The sequence below is a fragment of the Protomyctophum bolini genome (genome assembly GCF_963924005.1).
Source record: "Protomyctophum bolini genome assembly, chromosome: 9".
Taxonomy (NCBI): Eukaryota; Metazoa; Chordata; class Actinopteri; order Myctophiformes; family Myctophidae; genus Protomyctophum; species Protomyctophum bolini.
Window position 1 is genome coordinate 26,995,662 of NC_137870.1, and position 27,832 is coordinate 27,023,493.

General features: G+C 43.0%; 2 protein-coding genes across 3 annotated transcripts; both read left to right on the top strand.

Annotated features, from left to right (window-relative positions):
• Positions 1-2,942: 2,942 nt before the first annotated feature.
• Positions 2,943-26,525, top strand: LOC308321039 (BICD family-like cargo adapter 1; the record flags this gene model as incomplete). 2 transcript variants are annotated; one of them, XM_080771821.1, is made up of 9 exons in its annotated part: positions 2,943-3,194; positions 5,046-5,261; positions 11,799-11,918; positions 13,228-13,374; positions 15,077-15,247; positions 19,469-19,663; positions 22,919-23,031; positions 23,338-23,458; positions 24,630-26,525. In XM_080771821.1, 9 exons carry the CDS (start codon positions 2,943-2,945, stop codon positions 24,879-24,881), a joined length of 1,587 nt encoding a protein of 528 aa, XP_080627947.1. In that variant the 3' UTR covers positions 24,882-26,525. The 2 variants fall into 2 exon arrangements, with proteins under 2 accessions (XP_080627947.1, XP_080627948.1); XM_080771822.1 differs by having other exon boundaries at positions 22,934-23,031.
• LOC308321215 (zinc transporter Slc39a7-like) lies at positions 21,339-22,580 on the top strand (the record flags this gene model as incomplete). The annotated part of the gene is made up of 1 exon (XM_080772055.1): positions 21,339-22,580. One exon carries the CDS (start codon positions 21,339-21,341, stop codon positions 22,578-22,580), a length of 1,242 nt encoding a protein of 413 aa, XP_080628181.1.
• Positions 26,526-27,832: the final 1,307 nt, after the last annotated feature.

Below are 27,832 nucleotides of genomic sequence, written 5' to 3' on the forward strand. Positions count from 1 at the left end.
GTCCAGCAGATGTCACTCATGTTACTTTACTGATAGGGGCATAAGATGCAACAGCCAAAATGTAGATTGTATGTAAAAGCACTTAAGCTCTTTTCTGTATGTGCGACGTGTTGTGAGCTCTCAGCTTGTAGAATGTAGATCATCTTCTACTTTCCCTATTTAGTTTTTTAAATGTTCACTTATAATGACCTGCTCAACAATCAACATACCATTGCAATGCCAGGTTGAAGGTGGTGCAGAGTCCACTCTACAGTATGTTAAATCTAATCTGCATCTCTAATGCTTGTATCGTACAGTACTTTGTAGCTTTGTGATACGAAGTTTTAGCAAATATTAGTAGCCTTGCTGAGCCATGTGGAGCCTATCTCCTGTCTCTGTAGTGTGAGGCAGCTTGATGTGCAAGTACTGTACACCCTGTGGACATGACAAAATAATAAAAAATAACAATTACAGTGCAAAAGAGAAAACATAATTTCTATTTGAGGGTGTCCAGCTTTGAGTGTTTGTGTAAACACAAGCATTGAAGACAAAAGTGTGTAAACACAAACATTGAAGACAAAGGTGAGGGGACGCAAATTGTGATTGCCTGGAATGAGATGATGTACTGTATGATGATAGGAGTGTCACTTCACATCGGTGTGATTTTTTTGTTTTGTTTTTTAAGAGTGACCTGAGAGATATGGATGGTTCATGATATATCACACAAGATCAGAATTTTATTTCTAGAGTAGCAGAGCATTCAAAGCTTTATAGACCAAGAGTCTTCTTCTTTCGGATGTGCCCTTCAGGGGTCGCCACAGAAAATAATTGTTTTTCTAGACCAAGAGTCGTATTTTGAAATCAATTGTTTTTACACGGAGCCAGTGTACGGATTTAAGAACTGGAGTGTAGATTGATGCTGTTGTGTCATGGGGCAGTCCGTGCCCTATACACTGATTTAAGAACTGGAGTGTAGATTGTTGCTGTTGTGTCATGGGGCAGTCCGTGCCCTATACACTGATTTAAGAACTGGAGTGTAGATTGATGCTGTTGTGTCATGGGGCAGTCCGTGCCCTATACACTGATTGTGGACGATGTACACTTCTAAGTACACAGCAGCTTCCATTTGACTACATCTGGGTATTTCTCAATGCATTTTAATGTGTGATGGTTTTCTGTTTATTCTATTGATTGGTCACCTCACCTCATCAGTGCGGGTATGCCTCTCTAAATTGGAGGGTGCCAAGTATTGTAGAGGAGGAGGGAGGGGTGTGTTGTCTGTCTGTACTTAAGAGAAATATTTTAGTAGTCTGTTGAATGTAATGAGTGAGTAATGTAACTTATATTATGTTGTACAACATTTAAAGGTGAGGTTAGTCATAGGCTATGAGAATGTATAGCTGGGTTAATGACTGTTAATTCAACTTAATTGCATGCCATGTGGTAGGATCCACTTCCTATAAGAGGGAGACTGCAGGGGCATTCAGTTAGTTAGGCTTGGAGGAACAAGCTGTAAGCACCCAGGGGAGAGCTGCCAGGGCCCTTGTCTTGTAAGGGTGTCACCTGTTTAACAGTATCTTAAGTTCCTAGGTTGCTTTCTTTAGTTTAGTTTGCTGTCAAGTATTAGTTTAATTTTGATTTGTTTGGGAGAAAATAAAACACCCCAAACTTTGCATCTCTGGACTTGTAATATTTTTGAAGCCTTGACCAATCGGCCAACTTCACATGTCTATGACATTATGTGTAACTTAAGTTTCTTAACACCCTATCCCATCACTCTTTCGAAACGGGGACAGTGGAAACAATGGACAACAAAGGCTCACATTCTTCTGGTTTCCAAACGGTAAAATCCCCAGTGTCATATTAACTATAAACAAACTCATCTTTAACTCTGAGATTGATTGAATGAATAGTACTATTAACAGTTTGCAAAATGTACAGTTATACAATAGCCTACTGCTAAAATCCACAAAAAGCCATGAGGGCTTATTTCCATTGTGGTCCTGTGTATTCAATTAATCAAGACCGAGGGGAAAGAGGGACGCATGTTTACTGTCTCAGAGGTAGATCAACAGCTGATGGTTGTACTGTGTAGTGTGTACTACTACTGGCATATGTAGGCAGACGCCATGGAAACAATGCCCCCCCGGCCCACACCACCACCATGCGTCAGGATGCTGCGTCTTTTATTCACGGCACTTCCCCCCCTGCTCCCTGCGATGACCTCTGACCTCTGTGTTAGCCTACACAAAAGGAGTCAGACAACTCCCTCATTCAAACCTGCATGCGTGCACGGCTGGCTGCACAGTGCACACGCACACACACGCTCATGCATATACTTTGTGTGCTCTGAATATGCAGGGTACACTAGACAGACACAATGTATGAGAGGGGGAGAGGGGATGGGAGTCAGAGAGAGGGGGGCGGTCAGACAGAGAGAGTTACTGTAGTGTACAGAGAGAGAGAGAGAGCAGGTGCTGGAACAGAGGGAGAGATGACTACAGGTAATGTAGGCTACAGCTAGCTGGGCATGCTGAGATAAATGTATTGTTAGTGAGAGAGATTAGTTTACTTTTAACAACAATGGTTTAATTCTAGCCTGTAATTATTGTAATACACTACACTAAATGGAGCCCAATTGTTGTGCACAGGTGTCAATCAGTAGTTACCAGGCAGCGGAACAAAGCAACCCTCTGGGGAGTTTTTTTTAAGTCAGCCTCTCTCCCTGGCATGTGAGTCAGTCAGTCACCTGCAAGTGACAATAAAGGACCAACCTACTTTCACTCACATGCTAGACAGGTTCATTCTAACTCCACTCTTCAGCTGTGTGCGACAGACAGGACAGGTGGCATAGTTTATTACAGCTCCAGTTTTATTATGGGTCACTTGTAAGATTTTTTTTCTTTATACTATTTTTACTAAGTATTCAGTATCCAAAGGGGGTTTTGTTTGAAGTTATAATAATGGATCGACTGGACGAATGGGGTTTTAAATCGAAGAAGATGGAACTCGAGGAAGACTTCTACTTGGATTTCGGTGCGGAGGAAATAGCGGATTATCACCGCCGGGACCCCGACGAACTTTTAGCTGCCTTCAAACAAAAGGAGGAAGAGGTGCTTCTGGCGGCGCAGCTGGGGAACGCGTTGCTCCTGGAGAACCGCCAGCTGAAGGAACAATGCGACAAGCTCCATGAACAGTACCAAGACAAGCTGGAGGTAAGAAAGAAAGTTGATTATTTGCGCGTAAAATACGCACGAAAAAGCCTAACTGATATTAAATGTATAAAATCTAAAATGTCACCTGCACGTAAGGGTCCGTTTGGTACATTTATGAGTTACAAATATATACAATTTATAGGATTTTAAATGCGTACAGTTGAGTTTCAGAGATTCCGACAGATTGCCTATGCAAGCAATGGACGAATGATCGCTCAAAAGCAAATGCGTAATTTGCTCGCTATGCATTATGTAGACCCTAAACGTCTTATTTTATGATAAAAGTATGTCATAGGCCTACATGTAGGAAAGGCTACTGTTCCATAATGTTAGTATACCACTGTGTCGCCGACTGTGAAGTGACATTGGATCCGTTAGGCTACAATGCTGGCTCATCATTATGGTTAATTCCATATTCCTTATAAGTATGTAACTGGAGTAACGTGGTCCTACACTCACGAACTGACAGTAATATACTGGTAGGCTATGATGTCATTTACACTAAAGGTGCAGACAGATAGCTTAAGTAGTCTAGTATAGACCTTTGTAATGTGCTATCTGATGTGCTCATGTTATCAGTAGCTGGGTTAATGGCCACAGAGTTTAACTATGTAGCCTACTAGTACAAGTTATCAAATATTGATATCGTCTGGGTATTTTATGATAACAATTTGAATACAGGTACTTTTGAAGATACCAAATTAGTTGACTGACCTATTAACTAATTATTTTAAAATCATGGCTTTGGTAGCTTAATTATGATGACAAATCCTGCCATCAGTGGTTCTCAAAGTGGGGTACAGGGCCAGGCACCCTCTGGGTTGCTTGAGCCATTGAGCGGGTTCCAAAATGGAGTTTTGACACAGGTCAGTAACTTTGAGAGTGTAACAAAAGTTTGAGAGCTACTGTACTGCCATATAGGCTACCTTATTTTTCAGTGTGCATTGCATATAGGGATCCCTTGTGCACAGTGCACAGCAATATGTTTTGTATTGTCACAATAATGACAAATAACCATAACCATGAAAATGGGGCGCCCTGCTGTTGAGGGGGTACGATACTTGCAACATGCAAATGAGATAAACCTGTTTTTACACAGGTTTCACCACAACCAGGTCAGCCTGGGTGGGTACCCACTCATTGGTTCCAGACAGTGACCCCAGTATCATCCCCCCTCCCCCCAAAATATCTATCTATCTCTTTCCAACTTTCCAGCTGTATGAAGAAAAAAAAAGTTTCACCCACTGTGATAATAAAGTTGATTTTAAATGTATACTATAGTGAATACTGAATAGTGATAGAAGTTTACGTTAGTATATTGAGTTCTGAATCCTTGACACAGGTATTGACTCGAGGCAATGATGGGTTGTCTGTCTGGTCGTCTGATGCATTTCTATTCCAATGCCTATATCCAAGCCGAGATGCACTAATCTGTTTGCAAATATTGCAAATTAATAAAACATTTATTAAACCCAAAATGAGCAGACCACACTTAACTTTTTTTTTTAAAGAATGGCTATTTTGCATATCCCGTCTAAAAGATGATATAGCAGTAGGTCTATTATTTTGTATTTTCCCATACACATACATACACGTTTATTGCTACTAATGTTGATGATGTCTGTATATTATTGTATATGCCTCTTGATTAATTGAATATAGAATATGCTATTTTTATTTTTCAAAAATCTTGAAAGTAGGCATTTAGGCATCCCAACCTCCCTTTGCTTACATTTCTTTTATAGTTCTTAACCTTTTTAACTTGTTTTAAAGGTAGTGTAATGTAGTGTAATTAGTGTTATAAATCTTATGAATCCTTTTTTGCGTCCCCGTCCCCCCCCAACCCCACAGGAGCTGGAGCAGGGCCGGCATGAACTGCGTGTGAAGCTGGAGGGCCGGCAGTCCCAGTGGGAGAGCCAGGTGGGAGACCTGGAGCAGGACGTGAGGGAGCTGAGCTCCCAGGTGGAGCTTCTCACCCAGGCCCTGAGTGATGCCCAGAGGGACAAGAGACGCGCTCAGCAGGAGCACAGTGAACACAGCCAGCATCTCCGAGAGCAGATCAGCACCGTGAGTCCTCCTCATATCTGGAAAAATAAATGTGAAAAAATGCCAGGCAGGGTGAATGTTGGTATGCAGTTGGTATTTTGACCTAATATTAAAGGCTACTAATTACTATAGGGCCATATCTCAAGGTGTGGCACCTTATTCCTCATCCCTAATCTTCTTAGCATTTTTTATACTTTGAAAGACATTTTAAAATAGTGAAAATAGCTGATCTACATCTGCACATTGTGAGCTTGTAGAAAGGTTACTTTCACATTTTGTTTTGTTTAAAAAAATGCCTAATATACCTAGATTTTTTAATGGTTTCCTATAATGACATGCCCAAAATAGTTTACTTGTAGTATATCAGAAGTAATCACCCCTGCAAAATAGGTTTATAAAATTACTTTCAGCTTTGTTTGGCATTTGGCTTTCCACTACAACACTAGTTGAAGAATGCAGTGCAATAATGGACATCAGGATGCAAAGCCAGGTAAACTCAGTCTTGGTACAAACAAACACCAGTTCAGGCTCCAGCACTGGTTCCCGAGCCAAGCCTGATAAGACGGGAGGTGTTATCCAATCCACATGCTGAGACTCTGTACTTTCCCAGGTATCAGTCTGTCACAGTCTCTAATCTTCTCCAGAGCGAGGCCAAAACACATGCTGTAGCCAGGCTGTGGGCAAAACCCAGAGCAAGGCCATGGTGTGATGCATCGTTTACAAATGGAAGCAATGGAACTTAGATAAGCATTCCTCTTAGATTAAGACGCCACCACCTGTGCAAGAGAGAATGGGGTGGAGCCGGTCACTGCACTGTCACGTAAATAAATCATTGGAGTTGACGATGGCCTCTGGGGAAATGACCAGGTCCTAAACTGGGAGAAAATGAAACCACACATCAATAAATAAGAGGGATTCGGGGACTGAAAATCTGAGCTCTGATGTCATTCCAGTTTAGATACTGGATACTAGAATAGCATACATTGTTTTCACTTCATAGACTGAATGTCATTTCATATAGCACATTTGTACTAAATGTAGTACTTTTAGTACACCTTTCCGATCCAGCAGGCTTTTGAATTAGCCTTCTCTAAAAGACAGGTGAGGTTTCTCTCATTTCCAATGTTCCCAGGCATTTTAAGACAAGAAAAAGAACACAATCAGTTCAGTAAAAAAGGTTACAACTTGACAAGCAGTGGCTTGAGATCAAAGGCATGAACTCTGCCAGAGAGTGAGGAACCATAACCATATACTGTATATTATACTTTGTTGACCAGAGTCCCTCATATGGGCTCTTTGTAGGCCCACTCCTTCTCTCCCATTACACCAAATCTCTTGTCAGAAATAGCCAATACAAATCTACAAGCTCACAACGAGCCGTGACATAGTGTGAGGTTGTTGTGCTCAAGTGCTGGAGGAAATGAGCTAGAGGCGTATAGAAGAAATGACGAATGCAAGCTCTGACTGGGACTGTAAGAACTAGGCAGTCAACAAGGTTGTGTTGTAACTCGGATTTACATGGCTTGTTGCTTTCCTTTACAAAATCAGTGCATTTGTTGCAAAGTGATTGTGAATTGAGATGCTTGAGTCTCCAGTGACAGGAAGTGGAGAAGCAGATGACTCAATCTGTTCCATTCAAGGTGTTCTGCGACTCAGCTGTTCCTGACCTTTTGATCTCATGTCTTATCAGTTAAAGCTACAGTCCGTAACTTTCAAGTAGGCTATGTTGATTGTGGAGAGAGGGAATAGCAATGATGTATTCACTTGGAATGATTAATTGACTGACTGACAACAATGCATACACATGCACTGTCATGTCTGTATAAAACACAAAAAAGTGTGAGAGCTGACAGTATTTCCATTGGTTTTGTATAGCTACAATATAGATCATGACTCACCTAGTGTTTATTGTATTAACATACTCTACCATATAGATTTACTAGTTATATTGTATTAACATACTTTACAGTAGTTATATCTAACTATAAATGCACCAAGTCTCTGTACGTACATACGTACTGTAATCCACGTAACTAGAACCGTTCGCCCCACCGACTTCAAATTCGACACACACGTTCCACAACCTTGCATGGAGTGCAGTGTCCGGTGTCGAGTCGGTCGGACTCACAGTTGTCCAGAACCGCCACAAAAGGCCTCTGCCTGGCCTCTGGACAGGGCCCCTGGGCATACACGGGACACAGACATAATATCTGGGTGGGGCATGCATTTCCAACTTGCATCGTTCCAAGTAGGCCAGTGCACTGTGACCTTATCTCCATTGTGTATTATGGGGTGGTTGGTGGTGTAGGTGGAAGAGGGTGAGCAAGCTATTTGTGTATATGTATTTGTTTGTATCTGTGTACTGTATGTTTTGTGTATTTGTGTACAGTACTATGCTTTTCTGTATTTTGTTTGTTTATGGTTGTAAATGTAAATACATCTTGTAAATGAGATGCTGCATCTCAAGGGGCTTCAATACAAATCTGAAAAAAATCTGCTCAACAGGCAATGCTGTAGGTAGAGGCAACAACAGGCACCGATCTAGTTACCTACTCTATATGTACTAGTTAATAGTTATATTGTATTAACACACTCTACCACAGAGATGTACTAGTTACACTGTATTAACATACTCTACCATGTACTTATATTTATTTTTAACCTACTCTACCAGTACTAGTTCTACTGTATTGACGTACTCTACCAACCATACAGACAGTATTAGTTATTGTATTAAAGCTGTAACTTTCCTCTTCTACCCCGGATTTGAACCTGGTTTCCTGCACAAGTGCTGAAACCTTTAACATTGAGCTAATAGAGCCTGCCTGCTTGCGCAGGGGATAAATTGAATCTTGACCGTCAGGTGAAAATCTGTGTTAGATCCTGTGTCTAGGTCTGATACATGACCTTTGACATGATCTAAATGTCTCAATAGAAGAGCAGGAAGACAAAATGCAACCACCCCAATTGTATGTTATATTGTATATGAATTAACATACTAAAAAATTACATTTGATGAATAAAAACAAGTACCATAGTGCGACTTTGACTTTACCATATACTGTAGATGTACTAGTTATAAAATGTACAAAGGTAATCAGTAATGTAGTGTCGTGTGTGTATATATGTATGCATTGTGATGTGGAGGATGCAAAAACACAGCAAAACAATCAAATAAAATGCAGGTGGCCATGCGGCTGCATGGTGGCTGTGGAAACTAAACTCTGCCAGAGCAGCCCCTTTAAACCGGTGGAGCCGATTGTAAGCATGTCGGTAGCTGGCTAGAGGAGCGCATTGTTCTGCTAATGATTATACTGTAGTCACGATGTTACATAACGAGCGCAACCTCCAGTAGCTTCAGTGCACTGTGTTGTTGTTATAAGTGGAATGAAATGAATAGATAACCCACGCCTTGCAGATATAAAAAATGAAGCCAAAAAAATATACACGCCTCCTTTTGACTCTCAAGGTCCTCCTCAGAATTGAGGAAATGTGAATGTTATTCCAACCCTGAGGCCAGACTAAAATAGTACTGAGCAGTGCACAGCTACTGTAGTTACAATACAGTACACACGTGACGTTACAGTCTTGTCAGAGGTGCAGGAAAATGTCAATTTAGAAGATCAAAGGGGTAGCAAATTGCCTCTTTGACGAAGGGAGCAGCGGAAACATTGGTTTGTTTGTCTGGCTTCTCTCTGGTGGACGGCCCTGGCCTCTGGCCCTGTACATGGAACGGCTGGAACAACGGTGTGTGAACAGCAGGGCAGGCAGCCTCTCTCTCTGGCTTCCTCGTGAATAGTAGCGCTACTCCTGGTAGCGTGCTGTGGTGTGGTGTGCTCCACTGCCTGGCACGGTGAGTGTGAGTGTGTGTGTGGTGTGTGGATTTGTTGTTAGATTGTCTTCATGAGCTAGAGCTGTGCTCTTTATCTCGTATATCGTTGGTGTCGGGCAGAAACCTCTTATTTCCAAATTCTAACCTTTTGTGCATATTAACGCCCGTCGCCCTACTTGAACATACTACAGCATTACACACACAAAAGTAGCAAATCCATCTGCTACTTTTTCTACTTTTGAATTTGAAAAGTAACATTTTTGGACATATGAGTTTATTATGATTATGTACCAGGCTTTTACCACTAAAACCCTATATACTAAGTTGACTGTGGTCCCATATTCAACAAGTCTGTTAACAGTACAAAACATTTACATTAAAGTAAAAAGAATATTAAGTAAAATCAGTGATACAAACAAATGGGTCATCAGTACTAGTGGCTTCTATTATCATCTAGCTGAATAATACACTTCACACAATGGAAGGCAAAATCCAAATTTAAGTTAGAAATTTTCATCTGCAAATCAAACTACTAATATTGAAATTATGTTATATTATGGTAAAATTACTATATGTTAAAAAACAAATCACACCCATGTGAACTGTGAAGTGAGGGGCGCTCTTTTCATCATACATCATCTCATTTCAGCCAATCACAATTTGCGTCCTTACCTTCCTCTGTGTTTACACAATGTTTATGTTTACACAAACACTCAAAACTGACCATTCATTGTCAATGGCATTCAATGTTTGTGTTACACAATGTTTGTGTGCACAAAAGCTCAAAGCTTGACATACGAGTGAAAAATCCAGTTTTGGTCTTTAACAGTGCCGGAGATTAGCTGGTAACAGACGAACGGTATGGTTTAGCCGTCCCAACATGTTCATTGACAGTGAGTCCAGTGGTTTAACGTAACTAAGTACTGTACTTAAGTACAGTTTTCAGTATTTACAATTTTCAATACTTTTACTTCTACTCCACTATACATCTCAGAGGCAAATATTTTTTTATTCTTTTTTTACTCCACTACAATTATTTTAAAACTATGTTTTATACATTTGAAATCTTGTGAAATGATGGTGACACCTGTCTCACGCTGAGTGTCCTGTAAACGGAGACGCCCGGTGAGGCGAGCCCTTTGTGACCTTTGCCCTCTTAGAAGAGCATCATGTAGCTCTCAGGCACAAGAGAAAGGACAGATATATGAACCATGCACATTATAAATCTTTCATTTGAATCCTTTGAAGTTTCCCTCACGCCCCAAACACAGCAAACATCCCTGGGGGAACAACCGTGCTTTGTCCCATTCTCTGATCGCTCCCCAGAGGACTGTCCCGTGGCTTGGGGAGTCAGCTGTTCCACAGCGTTCCCGCTTTAAAGGGAAAGCCCATGCAAGGGTGAGTGTATGAGGGGGGGGGGGGGGCTGCCCCTACACAGTAAGTCCTGAGTGTTAATTAAACTTGAGGTTGTAACTGGAGGCCTATAGAGGAAGACCAAAGAGGAGATGTAGTGAAAGAGGACATGAAGTTAGCTGGTGTGAGAGAAGACGAGGCAGAGGACAGGGTCTGATGGAGGCAGATCCATGATTCATTATGGCGACGTCTGAACTCTGAAGGGTACAGCCGAAAGGAAAAGCAGACTCTTTGTTGTATTATCAATGTGATGTGATGTGAAACGTTTTGATGTCTAATTTGTCTAAGAGTTAAATTAACAGGATTTTGTGTGGGGTGGGATGATATATAATTTTTGGTTTAGTGCCCCTACACTATAGAATTCCGTTGAGGGGTCAATTTGTACACTTTCAGTGCCAAATGAATAGAACATCCTCCCCCTGTTTCTCTGTTGTGGATGAGAGGGTTTATTTATGTTGACATGTCGGAGGCGGGGAGCTGTAGGGCTGGATGGGACTCCGGCGTCTCTAAACAAAATCCTACACACCCACACACACACACACACACACACACACCACACACACACGCACACGCACACACACACACACACACACACACGTTGTTGTACCCCCTGCTGCTACTGTGTTGTTGTCAAACGTAGCGGGATGATGATGTCACTGCCAAGTCCAAGAGGTCCTCTCTGCTCCGTCTGTTGGAGAGGGGGGCGGGGGGGTCTTTCATCTTGTATTGTGTGGCTCTGATGTGAGCTGACAGGGGACCGCCAAACTGCTGAGTAAGGGGAACCAATGGTCCTCCTGGCTGGGGGGAACCGGGATGGGATGGTCCACTATAGGTACAGAACTCCTGACCCAGTCATGTCAAGGACCCCTAGTGTCAGGGACTCCCAGAAGCAATACGATTTGTGTTCATAAAACAATTGCAAACATGTTGCAAACAACACTAATGAGTCATGTTAATTAACTCATGGTACACAGAGCATGGTTGTTATTGCAACAGAAGGTCGCAGTTCTGTTAACTATGGGATTGTGCATTTCCCGTCAGTGTGTTGGTCGGGCACCATCAGTGTGTTGGGCACCAAATATGGTGTCCAGGTCTCGTGACATCATGTGACATCATCAGGGATGTGGAGACCCTGATGTCATAGTAAATGCGACCTGCTGTCGCAGTTAAGCCCATTATAGAGATCCCTGATGTCATCAATATTGGCCAGCAACTCTACATCTGACCTCAAACCCTTAGATCTCCATATGGATATATGTCAGAACCTGTTCTGACTGTGTGTGTGTGTATGTGTGTGCGTGCTACCTCGGCAGGCTATGGAGGTTCAAAGGGCCATGTCCGCTGAGCTGCAGACCCTTAAAGAGGAGCTGCGACAGAGAGGCAACCACAGCAGACCCCAGGACGAGGAGCTCATCAGTGCCATGAGGGAGCAGGTACTGAAAATGTTTTGCGCGTCTGTAATTCAACTAGAACCTGCCGCAGGCACGTCTTTGCGTCTTAACGCCACGTGTTTGTGTCACAGTGCGATCTGAGTGAGACACACCCACACATTGCCCACTGACTGTGGGTTTTCCGTCAGGTTGTGTTGTTCCGTGTTGATTCGAACCCCCAGCCTACGAAGTGTCCCTGCTACTGGGGTTCCTCGTTTTATTCAGAAAAAGCACCACATGTGGAGTTCTGAAAGCCCCCCTTTTGGCCACACACCTACAATATGCAAATGTTTGACATTTGTGAATGAATGACACAAAACTGAGTACTGTACACTGTACTTACGTTAAGTAAATGTTTTGAACCAATTTAGTCGTTATACCAATAAATTATTCTAGCCAGATGCACCACGGTTTATTCGAACCACCGGCATACGCAGTGTCCACCACTGCTCCTGGGGTGGGTGCAGGTCTTTTTTCCGACAGCATATTGATCCGAAACCTCAATCCTAACCTAACCCTAACCGCATGCACGGGAGCAGCGCATGTCGGACCATCGCTTTTTCGCATCGCAGCGAATGTCCTGCCGCTGCGGATCGGATCGTTGCCCCGTCGGCTAGAATGCTGTCGAAAAAAGGCCGCCTCCCCCTGGGGTTCTGGTTCCCATGGAGTAGTCATGACAACGGCATTTCATATAGGAACACTCTTTTTATTTATTTTTTGAAACTTTGTTTTTATTTAGATTTTTCGTTGCACAGGTGGGTCACGTTGGGCATCACAGTACATTTCGTAATTGTTACAGGTCATTTGTTACATTTCTATCATTAACTTTCATGGTGTAACGGGTCTTACAGTTCCAGGAGAGTAAGGGAACCCTGTTTGAGTAGTTTCAGAATTTCTTAGTCTGGTCGTTCCCAGTTCACTCTTTTTATTTTAAATAAAGCCCTAATGGGGCTGGGCCGGCTTAGCGGTCCAGGCACCTTGGCTGGTAAGCCAGCATGACAGTGTGTCACGGGTTCGAGTACCGATCCAGACGAACTTTACTGTGTGTCTTCCCCTCATCACTCTCCCCGTATCCTGTCTACTATATATCTGTCAATGAAGGCAAAAAAGCCTCAAAAATATCTTTGAAATGAAAGCCCTAAATGTGGAGTGCTGAAAGCCCCCTGTGGGTCAGGGAGTTAACCCATTATGACCTGAGACTGACTAAAAAAAAAGTCTTCTAAATCCTTACAGTTTTCTGAAAAACCGTATGTTGCATGCGTGCGCGTGCGTGTGTGTGTGTGTGTGTGTGTGTGTGTGTGTGTGTGTGCAGGTGGTGCGTCTCACCCAGAAGGAGCAGGTGTTGGAGGAGAGGCTACAGACTGTGAGTCAGGAGAACATGGAGCTGAGGGAGAGCCTGACCGCCCTGCACAGCACCCTGGATCTGACCACCCACAGCAGCCAGAAGCACAGCACACAGGTACACACATGTACCAAACACTGCGTTCACTATGAGGGTTTAACCCAGAACTTTCCCAAACCTCTTAACTTTCCTGAAACCACCTTACCTTTCCATTATAACTACAACTGAGGAGGTACCATATAAAATACAATAAAAACTGACTGCCCCCCAAAACATTATGTGAGATTGGAGAGCTGTTATTTTTATATTATTTGCGAGTACGGTATTACATAGTATTGCCCCCTGGAACAACTGGAAGATTTGATCTCAAACAGAACAGCCGGCAGCCACTATTTTATTTTCTCGTTTATACAGGGATCTCCTTGTGGAGCAACATGCTAAACAGAGCAAACAAATGACATTTAAAAAAAAAAGAAAAATCTTTGTGGGCAGTGCTGAGAGGCAGTTTGGTTGAATCATGGAAGTGCGTGTTGCAAATGGGTTTACTTTGTGATTTAATTGTTTTCATCTGATACTGCTTTTAAATTAGTCATAATTAGTCACGCAGCCCCTCCCCCCCACCCACACACACACACACGCACTCCCTCACCCTCTCTAGATAAGATGCTTCCCTCCTCTCCCTATCTCTCTCTTTCCCTCCATAATGGCTTCGGTCACATTTTATTGGAAAAGCACTGCTCTCAGAAACTTGTGTATTGCAGTAGTAACCAAACTGCATGGTCTAGCTGTAGTAATGAACTGCAGTAGTAACCAAACTGCATGGTCTAGCTGTAGTAATGAACTGCAGTAGTAACCAAACTGCATGGTCTAGCTGTAGTAATGAACTGCAGTAGTAACCAAACTGCATGGTCTAGCTGTAGTAATGAACTGCAGTAGTAACCAAACTGAATGGTGTAGTAGCTGCAGGAATGAATGAGCTTCGACAACAGAGAGCTTTTCCACTCCCAGTCTGGCTGACTGGGTTTCGGTGGGATTTTGCAGAACATTGCTAAATAATCACCTCATCCACTGTCTTTGTGCATTGTGAATGCCACACGTTCTGCCGGGGGACTTTGATGTTTTGCTGCTAGCTGGAATCCAGCATGTCAGGATTATTTAGCTGTCACTGAATACTGGCTAATGTTACCAAGGTTTTGAGGCCTCTCTAAAAGACATTTGTCCCACGAGTTGACATTAGTTGCTTAGTGGTGGAACTAAGATCTTAGAAGTAGAAATGTATGATGAATTGAGTATGAAGGACCCCAAATCAAACAAGCCATAGGCTTTGTTGGGTTTAAATCTTCTTAGCAGACCTTGAGTAATAATACTTATTCCCACCACTGTAGTTACTTCTGTCAATCTTTACAGTTAATTATCAGGGAATTCATAATCATGATAGTGATTGATGTAATTAACAATCTAGCAAAATCAGATTATACAATATGAAAGTTATCCACTTTCTTTTACTAAACACTGCTATTTTAGGGGTCTGCGACACCCGTGCCTATCAAAGTATCAGGCTTCAGATGTTTCCTCAGGCTGTATCCATCAACGTGTGTGTGTGTGTGTGTGTGTGTGTGTGTGTGTGTGTGTGTGTGTGTGTGTGTGTGTGTGTGTGTGTGTGTGTGTGTGTGTGTGTGTGTGTGTGTGTGTGTGTGTGTGTGTGTGTGTGTGTGTGTGTGTGTGTGTGTGTGTGTGTGTGTGTGTGTGTGTGTGTGTGTGTGTGTGTGTGTGTGTGTGTGTGTGTTTTGGTGCGCTCGTGTCGTGTGCGTGTATCCAGCTAGCGGAGGCGTGGCAGGAGGTGGAGGCTGCACGTGAACACTCCCGGCAGCTGCAGCAGCAGGTGGAGGAGCTGCAGGAGGAGGCGGCCAGGAGCCACGCAGACACCTCCCTGCTGTCAGAGCTGGAGAGCAGCCTGGATGGAAACTCTCTGACCCACAGCTCACAGCAGGTACATTGACCCATTAAGACCTGAGACCCAATCCATTCTACAAATGCCTTCTACAGTCTAACAGTTTCCTGAAAAACTGCTATGAATCAGTGGTTTTCAAACGTTTTCATGTTCAATGAAAAAACGTTTTACATTTGAAGCGGCAGCTATCTTGACAAATGGCTGCCATCTTGGATTTTCAGGTGGCTAACAGGTGTTTCTGAAAAAGTAGGTCCACTGTGTTTTGCGAATCCGAACGTAAGCCTGTCACCAACACCCCTAAAACCCCACTAGACAGCTGCTGGAAAACAGATAAAATCTAACATAAAAGGATTGATTTGAGGTTGATTAATTTTTTTGTATTTTTTACGTCCAGCAAAATTTGCTCTGATATTCGGCCCGGGAAAAAACGCACCATAAGTGTTATAAAGTGCTGTGACACGTAGAGCCCGTAACTCTGATGTTTGCTGTCTGTGAATTCAATAGCTTGTTGAGTAACAGGAATTAGAGGCATCAAAATGCTTTTTCGTCACATTAATTGACGATAGTATGCATCAGAGAGTTACTGATGATCAAAAAAATTGTTGCCAAAACAAAGTCACAGTCATTATATCAGATGTGTAAAATTGGTGTAATCCAAAACAAATCTTCCTACTCCTGGGAGTACCCAAATTGTACTCAAACAATACAGCACGCCTCATATCAAGTACACTGTTTTAGCAATAATAAGAGATTAAAAACAGAATGCAAAACGACACCCACTGTCCCTTTCCACACCCAATCGGGCAAAATAAAGAAAACCTCCCAATAAAAATAAAAAACCCTGGCTTCCATGACAGTTTGAGTAGTGGAACACAACACACTACTACTCATAAGTAAATGAGTATGAATGAGTGTGAATGTTCAGCTTTTATAGTGAAGAACCCACTGAGGAACATTATTCGTCACAGCCAATTCTGTGGGCTGCTGTGAAAAAGAAATCAAAGAACAACATTTTTTTCGGCTGTCTGTTAAAGCGCCAGTTACACTTCGGGAGTATAGGGCACCAGCGCCGCACACCGTAAATAGTCGATCTACAAGCCCACACCGTGTCTGTCCCGCCACTTGTTGTGGGCTTGTAGATTTGCCATTTCTGGTTGTGCGACTCTGTTGGTGTTCCAGGCAGGAAGGTGTGATGTATTAACTGCACTCATGAGTCATTCAATACATTTCCTGTTTGTCTTATCCCACATTGTTAGAATATTTCCTCGTTGTGCCTGTTGTTGCTGCTGTCGGTATGCTTGATTTTATTTTTCACGTGAACAGCTGTCGCTTGTTGAGGGAGAGAACGGTGCACAGCTGGTGAAATCATTTGGGACACATTAAATGCACTCTGTCTAAATACCTTTGTTCTCTTATCATAAGATCAGTAGTAATGATGGGGTATATATGTATATTTGACTACAGGAAGTTAAATAAAGTGCAACATAGTGTGTGTGCAGTCTGTACGCACAACACAAACCTATCTAATGTCATTCTGGAACCGGGTGGAAGAAGTTCTCAGATTTTTATTTTTATATAACGATAAGTTTAGCAATAGGGCAGTGGCATGGTTTTCTGGTTCCACTGAAAAATCGCCTATAAATTTTTCCCATAGAGATTTACAAAAATATTTATTTTTGTAAATTATTTTAAGCCTATAGAATCAAAGAATCCTGGATGACCATAACACTTTTACATGATTTACCAAGATCCTGGATGGCTTTATTCTAGTCTCAAAATAATTTATTGAAAAATAAATATCTTTGTAAATCTCTATGGGAAAAATGAATAGGCGATTTTCAGTGGAACCAGAAAACCACACCCTATACCACAATGTAGAGTTGGTCCTCAGACGAGCCCTCCATCATCGCTTCCAGTCATCCCGGTTCTCTATGTTCATCTGGCCAGCTCGTTGGTGCTTTGTGCTCCTGCGCCGTTCTTGAATACATCCACATGTTAATGTCGGATGTCCTCGTGACCAGTGCCCGGCCGCGTGTTGGTTCCCACAGCACTAGTTTGCTGGCTGGCAGCTCTTGGTGTCTTTGGTAGTGTCCTTGCTAGTCTCATTTTCCTGGCTGGTATTTTCTGGCTCACCCTTGGCATTCCATCATACAGATTCTTGTGACATGGGTTAGGGTTAGGGTTAACATGTGTATTGTGTACTCTTGCTGATGTTAAGTACTGCATGCAACATTCTGGCATAGCACCCATCTAGAGACTTCTGCAGGGTTGGCTTCAGGGTCCAGCATTCACTGCCGTATAGGAGAATTGCTCCAGTAAAAGTCCTACATAAAAGGTTGTATTTTTCACAAAAAAATATATAGTTTATATTAACTTATTAACTTGAACTTCTACATCTGCTATTTTAGAATAGCTGAAGAATGACATTATTTGATTTGATTAAAATAATAACAAAAGTTTAAAAAATGTATCTGAGTAAAAAGTACAATCTTTACCTCTGAGATGTAGTGGAGTACAAGTATCGGAAAACGTGAACAGCCAAGTAAAGTAATGCTACGTATCCACATACAGTAGCAGCATCGCACTGCACCGTATGGCCTCACACAGCCTCGCACGGCCCAAGATATCTCCTGTTTCCACCTTCCCCCACTCAAATCCACAGCGTTGCTTCTTGCCTGACAATGTAATGTAAGTGGTCAATTGTTCTGTACACCTATGCAAATCACCTGTGCACCTGTCCAGCTATCGGTACGAACCAAATGTAGTGTAAACCCAGAGTGTAAGAACCAATAGATGTTTATTAAAAACAAATACAAACTAATCACAGTACATTGAGTGTATGAAAAGTGTTGTCCTTGCTTACTGTAAATCGCTCTAGATTAAGAGCATAAAATTGTAATTGTAATTTGTAAAGAACAGAAAATCCAGTGAAAAATATATTTTACAAATAAAAACAAATATCACAGCAAACTAGATACATGTTCTTAAATACAGTCCTCACTTTTGTCTGATGACCGATGGCCCATCAGTAGCAAGCAGCGCTACTCGTCATTGGTTTGGCCCCGTTCGGCCTGCCTCAGGGAGTAGGGCCACAATCGGCACCCCTTTCGGCCCCGTTGAGGCGAGCCCACTCTGGCCCGGGTCCTTGTATATGGATAGGACGACACAAGCAGCCTGTGCAGGGAGAGTAAATGTACTTCCAATACTTTCCACCACTGTTCGTGAAGTGTTGAGTTTCCAGAGAAAGTGTTGTAAGTTGAGAGGGGAAGGGGACTGACTGTCCTCCTGACCCATTTCCTCAGGAATGGTTTGAAAAGCTTGGCGAGAAGAGTGTGAAACTCTAGCTGTCACAAACATCATGTGTGTGCACTGTGTACTGAAGTGTATTCAGTACATTGAGTACAACATGGTGCATTATTGTGCACAGCCAGAATGTATGTCATCGCTGTTGGGCTGAAACCTTGTACAGTACAGTATATCGTTGTTGTCGGGCAGAAACATCTTATCTATTTTCAAATTAACGCCCTACTTGATCATACTACAGCGTCACACAAAAGCATATAAATGGTAAATGTTGCATTTATATAGCACCTTTATCCAAGGCGCTTTACAATGTGCATTACATTCACCATGCTTTGCTTACACACACATTCATAGCAGAGGAAACCATGCAAGGCACCATCCTGCTCATCCTTAGCTATTAGGGATTCAGTATGTTGCTCAAGGACACTAACTCTGGGGGAGCTCGGTATCAAACCGAGAACCTTCCAGTTTCTAAAGCGGCCGCACTACCTCCTGAGCGACTGCTACTCCATACAATACAATACAATAGAGAACTCAGTAGCATCAGCAGCACGGATGTCCCAGAATGTAATGTTGGTTCGTGCCTTGATACGTCTAAGCCAGGTTGAAAACCTAGCTCTACACCGAGTATTTTTTGTATCCCTTCTATAGGTTATTGTACATACCGGTACTCAAATGCTGTTATTAGTTTTTTCAAACTGTTTTTGATTTTGAATTGTTGTCTGTTGTTTTTAACCTTGCTCTGTTCAGCATTTTGGAATCTTGTTTATAAAGGTGCTATATAAATAAAATTAATTATCATTATCAGCAGGTGTATTTACAGCTGCAGGGGTGGGGGCCGGTGGCAGCTAGAGGATGCTAGTACCATGGTGTTAAAGGAGTTAAATGTTGCTCACTTGTATTTTGAGGTCACCCAATAATAATAAGCATTGGATATGCTCTCCTCTATTACTTTAGATGACAGAAGACGTGCGCTGCGTCCTCCAGTTGCTCCTTCCCCTGGCCCAGGAGGAAGCCAGCGGCCCCGAGGGTTCAGAGGTGGTGGACCAACAGGGAGACCTAGCGACTGAACATGAAGACCTGGCAGCCATGGTGCAGCGGCTAAAGGGAGTGGCTCAACACCTGGCCCAGGCGCGCTGCTGTCCTGCTCAGGTGAGAGTTTGGCACAGAAACCCAATCGAAGTAGGTGAGAAGCAAATGCTTTCACAACATTCTGACCTAGTTTATATAGAAATGGTCTGTATTGTGTGGCTGTCTTTGCCGCAGGCTTGCCGTTTTGACTCATAGCGTGCATGGGCGTGCGCACATGTCTGTGTCCGTGTCAAACCCTGACGTGTCCCTGGATTCAGTGTCTTTCTCAAGGACACTGCGACACGAACTCTGGGGATCCCTGGCTCGACCTAGGAACTAGGAACCCCCTGGTTCCCACTTCCCAAGTGGCCGCTCTACCTCCTGAGACACTACAGCCCAGTTTACCAACTGCAGGAGCAGGTTCAGGAATCATTTTATCTCTCCTCTCATTTTATCTCTACTTGTTACTCTCCTCCATCATTTTATCTTGCCCATTTTTATCTATCAAAATGTTATTTGTATTTATTTTGCTTATAAGTTAAAATATTTTCAAATATAGTTTTAAAATAACTTTAATCAAACTGTGCGCTTTTTGGCACAATATCAGTCAAAAACATTGGTAACTAATCGGTGGTCTGACTATGACTCTCCAAAATCGGGATGGGACCCAAAACTCTGCTGCCGTTTCAGGCTCTATAGAACAAAAAACTTTCTACCTATCTCTGATACACAGACAATGCTGTTGTGCTAAGATTTCCTGCATAGAAACGCATGCCTCCTGGCTTATACCAGGCCATGAGTGAGCATAGACAAATGGGAATTGTCTGACAGTGGCTTGTGGCATTTACAGTCCATTTAGATTTAGCAACCCGAGTTTATCAATGTAACTAAACCCGCTCATGTACGCCTCTCCTCCCCCACCGAGCCCCATTCAAACAGGCCACAACAACACAGAAGCTCTTCATTTGGTGTAAATCTCTGTGGTACGCAGGGCTGACACCCGATCATCCTGCTAACGTCTGTATCCTAGGAGCTGAATCGGGGCCTTTGTTGACAGGGGGGGTGAGCTGTGTGGGAATGTGCATGGTACAGAAGTGTAGAGATCAGGTAGCCCAGTAATGACAGGCTCCACTGCAGTATCAAAGTCCAAACATCTTGCTTCCACATTTACCCAGAATCATTGTGCATCCTAAATGCTTCGCTGGTTGCTTAGAGTGCTTTACCACATGCACTTTAATTTGTCACCACATGAATCCGAGTGTGCCTATGTCACATTTGTAAAGCACTTTACAATTGTCACAAATCTCAGTGATTTAAAAACATTGGCATAAAACAGCATAAGACCCAAATAGTTATATTAGCTATGAGTTATATTATTATTAACATACTATCTAGCATACGGATTTGACAAAATTACAAAACAAGATGAGTCTTATAATGGCGTGTCTTCAACCTGGATCCTGGACACCATGTGGCCAGTCTATGATGTCAGTCATCTAAATGATGTCAGTACTGTGACATCAGCCTTCTCCATAATATTGGCCATATTTTGGACAGCTAATCAAAATTGTTTTCAACTTCCCTTGAGAACTACATGCAGATGGTCTGCCTGCTGCGTAGCGCAGGTAATCTGAGTAGACTAAATGCCAATGGAACAGCACTGTCGTAGACAAAATAGTTTAAACATTTTGATCGGATCTTATTCTCATCACAGGCAGAACTGGTGTCTAGGAGCAGTCAGGGGGGTTCAGTAACTATGGCCCGTGTAAGTGTGCTAGCACTGAGACTACTGGTCACATGCATACTGCTGATACTGCTGAGAACAACACAGCTTACAGTCACTGCACACAGCCACCTCCACGGCCTCAGCCATGTTCACGATGAAAAGGGTGGTGGCGATGGAAGCTCTGACGGGTCTCAGGTGCAGATGCACCATTGGCCCAGCAAATGGAGCGCTGAGGCCCACTTACCCCCACTCGAGAAGAAGCACGCTCATCACGAGGACGTTTTGCGTGTGCACAAGGAGGAGACTGATCACGGACACTCCCATGAAGGGCAGAGGACGAAGAGAGAAGCAGAGGGAGAGAAGAGAACCCTGCTGGAGCTCTGGGTGCAGGCTTTAGGGGCCACCCTTCTAATCAGCGTCGTTCCCTTCCTCATCCTCTTCCTCATCCCGGTCCAGTCCAACTCGGACCGGCACCAGAAAAACCTCCTCAAAGTGCTGCTGAGCTTTGCGTCCGGAGGCCTCCTGGGAGACGCCTTCCTCCACCTGATCCCCCACGCTCTGATCCCCCACCCGCACCACGCCGGTTCACCTGGCCATGAACACTCCCACGGCATGGCCCACCACCACCATGTGATGTCAGTGGGCTTGTGGGTTCTGGGTGGGATCGTGGCTTTCCTGGCCTTGGAGAAGTGTGTTCGCCTGCTGAAAGGCGGCCACGGACACTCCCACTCCCATTCACACACCGTTCTCAAGGCCAAAGACAGCGACACAGAAGAAGAGAAGGGGGAGAAAGAAGAGAAGAGGAGCACAGACTTCAAGGTGTCGGGTTACCTGAACCTGGCGGCTGATTTCACACACAACTTCACGGACGGTCTGGCCATCGGAGCGTCGTTCCTGGTGGGGCCATCGGTGGGCGCCGTCACCACCCTCACCATCTTGCTGCATGAGGTTCCTCACGAGATTGGAGACTTTGCCATCCTGGTGCAGTCGGGATGCACCAAGAGAAAGGCCATGGGTCTACAGCTGCTGACCGCTCTGGGGGCTTTGGCCGGCACGACTTGCTCCCTATTGGCCGGGGAGAGCCTGGGAGCCGTGGCAAACACATGGATTCTGCCGTTCACGGCCGGCGGGTTTGTCTACATTGCCATGGTAACCGTGCTTCCAGAAGTGCTGGCGGGACGCTCCAGCTTTGGCCAATCGCTGATGGAGATGCTGGCCCTACTGTTGGGTGTGGGCATGATGGTGCTGATCACCAGGTTGGAGCACAAGTGAGATGGCAGGAAGCGAGAGGAATTGATGCTAGGGAGGAAGGATAAATGGTGCATTTATATAACACTTTCATCCAAAGCGCTTTACATTGTGCATTACATTTGACACTAACTCTGGGGGAGCCTGGGATTGAACTGGGAACCTCACGGTTAACATCCAGCTGTTCCACCGGACACTCTACCCCTGAGCCACTACAGATGAGATGGATATGGTTCTGACTAATAAAGTAATCATTCAATTGATTAAAACTGTTGGTCCTTGAAAGGGAAAAGGTTGAGAATCACTGTACTAAACCATGGTGTGTAACCTTCATCTCTCATGTTCCTTCACCCATCCACAAGGCCCATGTCCTGGAGCAGAATGTCCAGCTCAGGCAGCAGTTGAAGGAGGTGACACAGGGCCAGACTGAAGTGACCCAACAGGCCATCAAAGACAGAGATGAGGCCATTGCAAAGTGAGATTCTTTTTTATTTGTCTTTCTTGCATACACAGAACATCAGCATAACTGATATTATTCATGTGCCAATTTAGTGATATCAAAAGACAATTCAAAACAATAAGTGCTTTATGAATCAGAATCAACTATTGTCACATACAGTGTTTTTGTGAAAGTTCCATCGGGAATTTAAGGTTCTCAACTTTCACACTGGCTTTTCATAGATATAAAGTATCTCTACTTTTGTATGTGTGTGTGCGTGCGTGCGTGCAGAGTGGTACTGTATTGTGCTTGAACAACTTGTCATTGTCATCCCCATGACAGGAAGAACCTGATGGAAGCGGAGCTGGTGCGCAGTAAAAACGACATGATGTGTCTGAACAACCAGCTGCTGGAGGCCATCCAACGCAAACTGGAGCTGTCCCAGGAGCTGGAAGCCTGGCAGGTGAGTTGTTGTTATTCTCGGTTCAGTCCATCCTGCCCTCCTCGCGATAGGAATTAGGATAATCTTATATCATATATTCCATATTCTTTGTTTGTCCCTCGTACACTCTTGTGTTGTATCTGTTATTCAAGGCAGTTCAAAAAGGCAGTGAGGAGATAAAGGCGGAAGTTAGACACTAGTTTGACAGGCACAAAAAATAATTAACCCTAACCAGAAATGTAATAAAGTCCACTCCAATGACCTTGCGCTTGACCGTTTATTCTTCACAACACGTTAAAGTTCCCAGCGGTTCCCAGCCAACTATTATAACGTCTCTGTCGGGTGGAAAGCTCATATGTCCAAAACAGGCACGTACTTTTACAGTTAATTTATGAACAAAAAAACATAAAAATTCAGTTTTTTGTTTTACTCCATTGTCTACAAGCATTATGATGCCATTTCTTGTGAGCTTGTACATATTTTTTGCTATTCTTTGTACAATGAGATGTAGCCTATGTTTTTGGATCGTGTTAAAACTACACTATTGATTGACACAACGCGCTCTCTCTCTCTCTCTCTCTCTCTCTCTCTCTCTCTCTCTCAAAACATAAATATATATATATAATATTGTATTATCAATCTTTTTTATGTATCATACTATTTATATGGCACATATTTCAGACAAGACATGAATATGTCCTCAGTCAGACAGACACTATGCTTCAGTCTCAAGGCCATTTGCTTGGACACCACTGACCTCTAGTGGTTGGATATAGACAATGACTATTGGTTTATAAAGTTGGTCTGGTTTCACAAATCAGATTCTCTGATGTAATCTTTCACAGATTATTTAAATAATAATAATAATATTAATAAAATAATAAAATTGCTGACTGTTGCCTATTATGTCTGTTTGCCTATTTTCATTTTTCTAAAGTTCATGCCTAGAACAGGGTTATGGTGGTTAATTTTATTTATTTGTTTGAGAACACTGCATATTAATAAACGATACATATTATCAATGTAATGCAAATTCACTGGATTTAGCAAAGATGCTAATTCACATTTGCAGTCCCCACAAAAACAAACATAAAAACAAGCAGTCAATAGAATAGCCTACAGTACAAAAGTACAGTATATCTATTTAAGTGGTTTATGATTCATGTTAAAAAGAACATGTTATTTCACCCAGGATGACATCCAGATCATCCTCAACCAGCAGCTGAGGTCCCAGCAGCAGTCAGAGCAGCTCCAGAGGAAGGCCACATCCTCATCCTCCTCCAGTGCCATCTCCTTCTTCCGCAGGCCCAGCGCCGTCCCGTCTGCCTGGACCCGCCAGCACGCCACCCTGACCCCCTGTGCCTCGGACGCAGACAAGGACAAAGCCCAGTCCCCCTGGAGGGAATGGCTCCGACGGGGCAAGGGGGCACAGCAGGGCAAATAATAATGTAGACATGTCAGTGGAGCTGTAGAACTTGGTCATGCTCCTGCTGCTCTCTTGCCAGCTGGCTGTGGAAGGATGAGACAGGCAGACAGACTTAAACCCAGCGTTCGTAGATGCCAGGAGAACAGCCTCGAGAGGAAGTATCCTATAGTGTTGGTGGTGTAGAGAGTTCACATTCTGTTCAGTGGTGAAGGGAGGAGAACAGAATAAATAGACCACACCAAACCACTAGCTTTGGGTGCAAATTACACTCTGAGAATCTGCTCCAATTTCAGAGCACTTTTCATTTTACCACCTTTTCTCCCCAATTCAGTCATTTTGCCAATTGATTCCTCCCCATTTTTGTGTGCATCCTACTGGCTCACCTGCCCCACTGGGAGGACGGTAGCTTCTCCGTACCTTCTCCTCCCACCCAACACTCCCTGCTAAAAGGTGCCACCTGTCAGCAACAAATCTATACTGGGGTCCCTGGCACAACACATGTTCAGATCGGGGTCATCATTTTGGGGGTCCACATGAAAGGTTTGAGAACCCCTTGTTTAGAGTTCAAAACAATAACTTTCTCCTCCATTGTTCTGACGTTCGGGACAACCCAGCTTTTCACTCTGAGCTGTGTGTCTAGTCTAACCGCTCTTAAGCACGGATTCCAAGAATCCGATTTTCTAAGTTTTCTTTGGAAACTAGTACAGACCCATAACGGTCAAACATTAACAGTCACTCATTCGCTGATATTTCACCAAGAGGCTGAGCCCTCTAAAATCACTACTGTAACAAGCACCATAGCACTTCCTCTGAATTAGAAGGACAGGTATGCTTCAGACTGTAACGTTCCCACTTTTTTATTAATTGTATTATTGTTGAAGCCCTTTTAAATCTCAGGCTCGGAATGTACAATATAATAGTAGAATCACTGTGTTTGTATAAACAAAGTATTTGTTCAAATTGTTTATTTTAACCACTTAATCCTAATTCACACTTTGGCTATTCAAAAATAGCAAAGTAAAGCTCACAATGGTTTTTTTATAACAAAAACATTGTCACAAGACACTGTGAAAGTTGTCACCTTCGAAGTTCCAAGGACCCGTTTTTTTCTTTTTAATGGACGGAGAGGAACTTAATCAAATGTCTCATCTTTGGTAATCGTGCTGAGTTTTTTTTTATTATTATTATTTTAAGGAAACATCTGCATTACGTACAAATGTGAAAATTATGTTTGTAAACATCAAAATATTACATACTGTATATACTATACATACATACATACATACATTGTGAATAAAATAAAATATGTCTACTGTTTCTAGTAGGCATTTAACATATTACATTTTAATGTTTATATGTTGTGCTAAGCAAACAAACCAGTTTGTATCTTGTATGTGGGACAAAGTACTGTGGAATAATTTCTACTGTTCAAAATGTGGTTGGCATATTATGCACCACTAAAACCCGAAGAATGGTCTTTTATTTTCAACTCACTACATGTATGCGTTGTTGTCATGATGTACAGTACATGTTAATTTCAAATGAGACAGATGATTATAAGCTGGAATGTTGACAGAAGCTTTTACACTTACACCGGTAGCTATATTCCAGGCTCGGTCTGACAGGCAAATTGCTAAATGTGTGGAACAGAAGGACTTAACTGTTCACTCATTTGATGTTTTGTTTTTCACATAATCCATGGATAATATGCAAATTAGCCATGGATTTGTTGTTGTTCTCATATTGTCAAATAAGTACATTAAATTCATAATTCAACTCGGTAAACTTTATTCTCTTAGAAGCATGTATGGCCAGTCTCTCAGTTAATGAGGTTAGAACTATTATAATATAATACATGATAATACTAACACACAGGAGTTTTGTGTTGGTTAGAAATGTGTGTGTGTGTGTGTGTGTGTGTGTGTGTGTGTGTGTGTGTGTTAAGGCTCATACATAGTCTGGATTTACGGTGGTGGGGTGACCACCGAACTACAACATGACGTCACGAGCTGCGGTGAATAGCAAAGCACCGCCATCGCTCCAGCCCTTCTCTCTGTTTTTAAGGCCTATTCATAGTCTGGATTTTCGGTGGTGAGGTGACCACCTCTCCGGTGGTGAGCTGACCACCGGAGCTGAAATAACATTGAGCGGTGGTGAGTAAAAACAGAGAGATGGGCTGGAGCGGTGGCGGTGGTTTGCTCTTCACTGTGGCTCGTGACGTCATGTTGTAGTTCGGTGGTCACCTAACCACCGTAAATCCAGACTATGTATGAGCCTTTACTCACCACCGCTCAATGTTATTTCAGCTCCGGTGGTCAGCTCACCACCGGAGCGGTGGTCACCTCATCACCGAAAATCCAGACTATGAATAGGCCTTTAGTGTGTTAGTGTGTTAGAAGCTACAGAACAACAACAGGTACGTGCTTGTCTATGAAGTCTATGTAATAGTGGCTGCAGTGCAGGGTGACAGGTTTGAACTGCATGGCCAGGAGCTTGAAACAGAACCTGTATTCTCAGTTGAGAGGTTGGTCAGTATTCCAGTAGTCAGGCTGCATTCAGGTGTTAATGGCATAGATTCTGGTTGGTCAGTAGTATAGTCAGGCTGCATTCAGGTGTTAATGGCATACCTAAATAAGTGGGAAGTCCATGAGCCAGAGCTTCAAACTTGGGCTCCTTCTGAGCATTATATGAAAATATGCCAGAATTAGCATATTTTCCAGATATAAGAGGCAACCTTCCTATTTAATGTTTACATGTTAGAATCAACGGTTTTAAGTAATCAATTGCTACCCCGCCCCCGCCCCGTCACACACAATTTGATTGATTGAAGTACTTATTAACAGTTTGCAGAATTACAGTAAGCCTACATTTCAAGCACAAACGCATACAAAGACTGTTAACTGTGAGTGGACGACCCAATTAAGCATTACACTTGACTTGTGACATAATGGGTCCACCTAAGCTTGTTC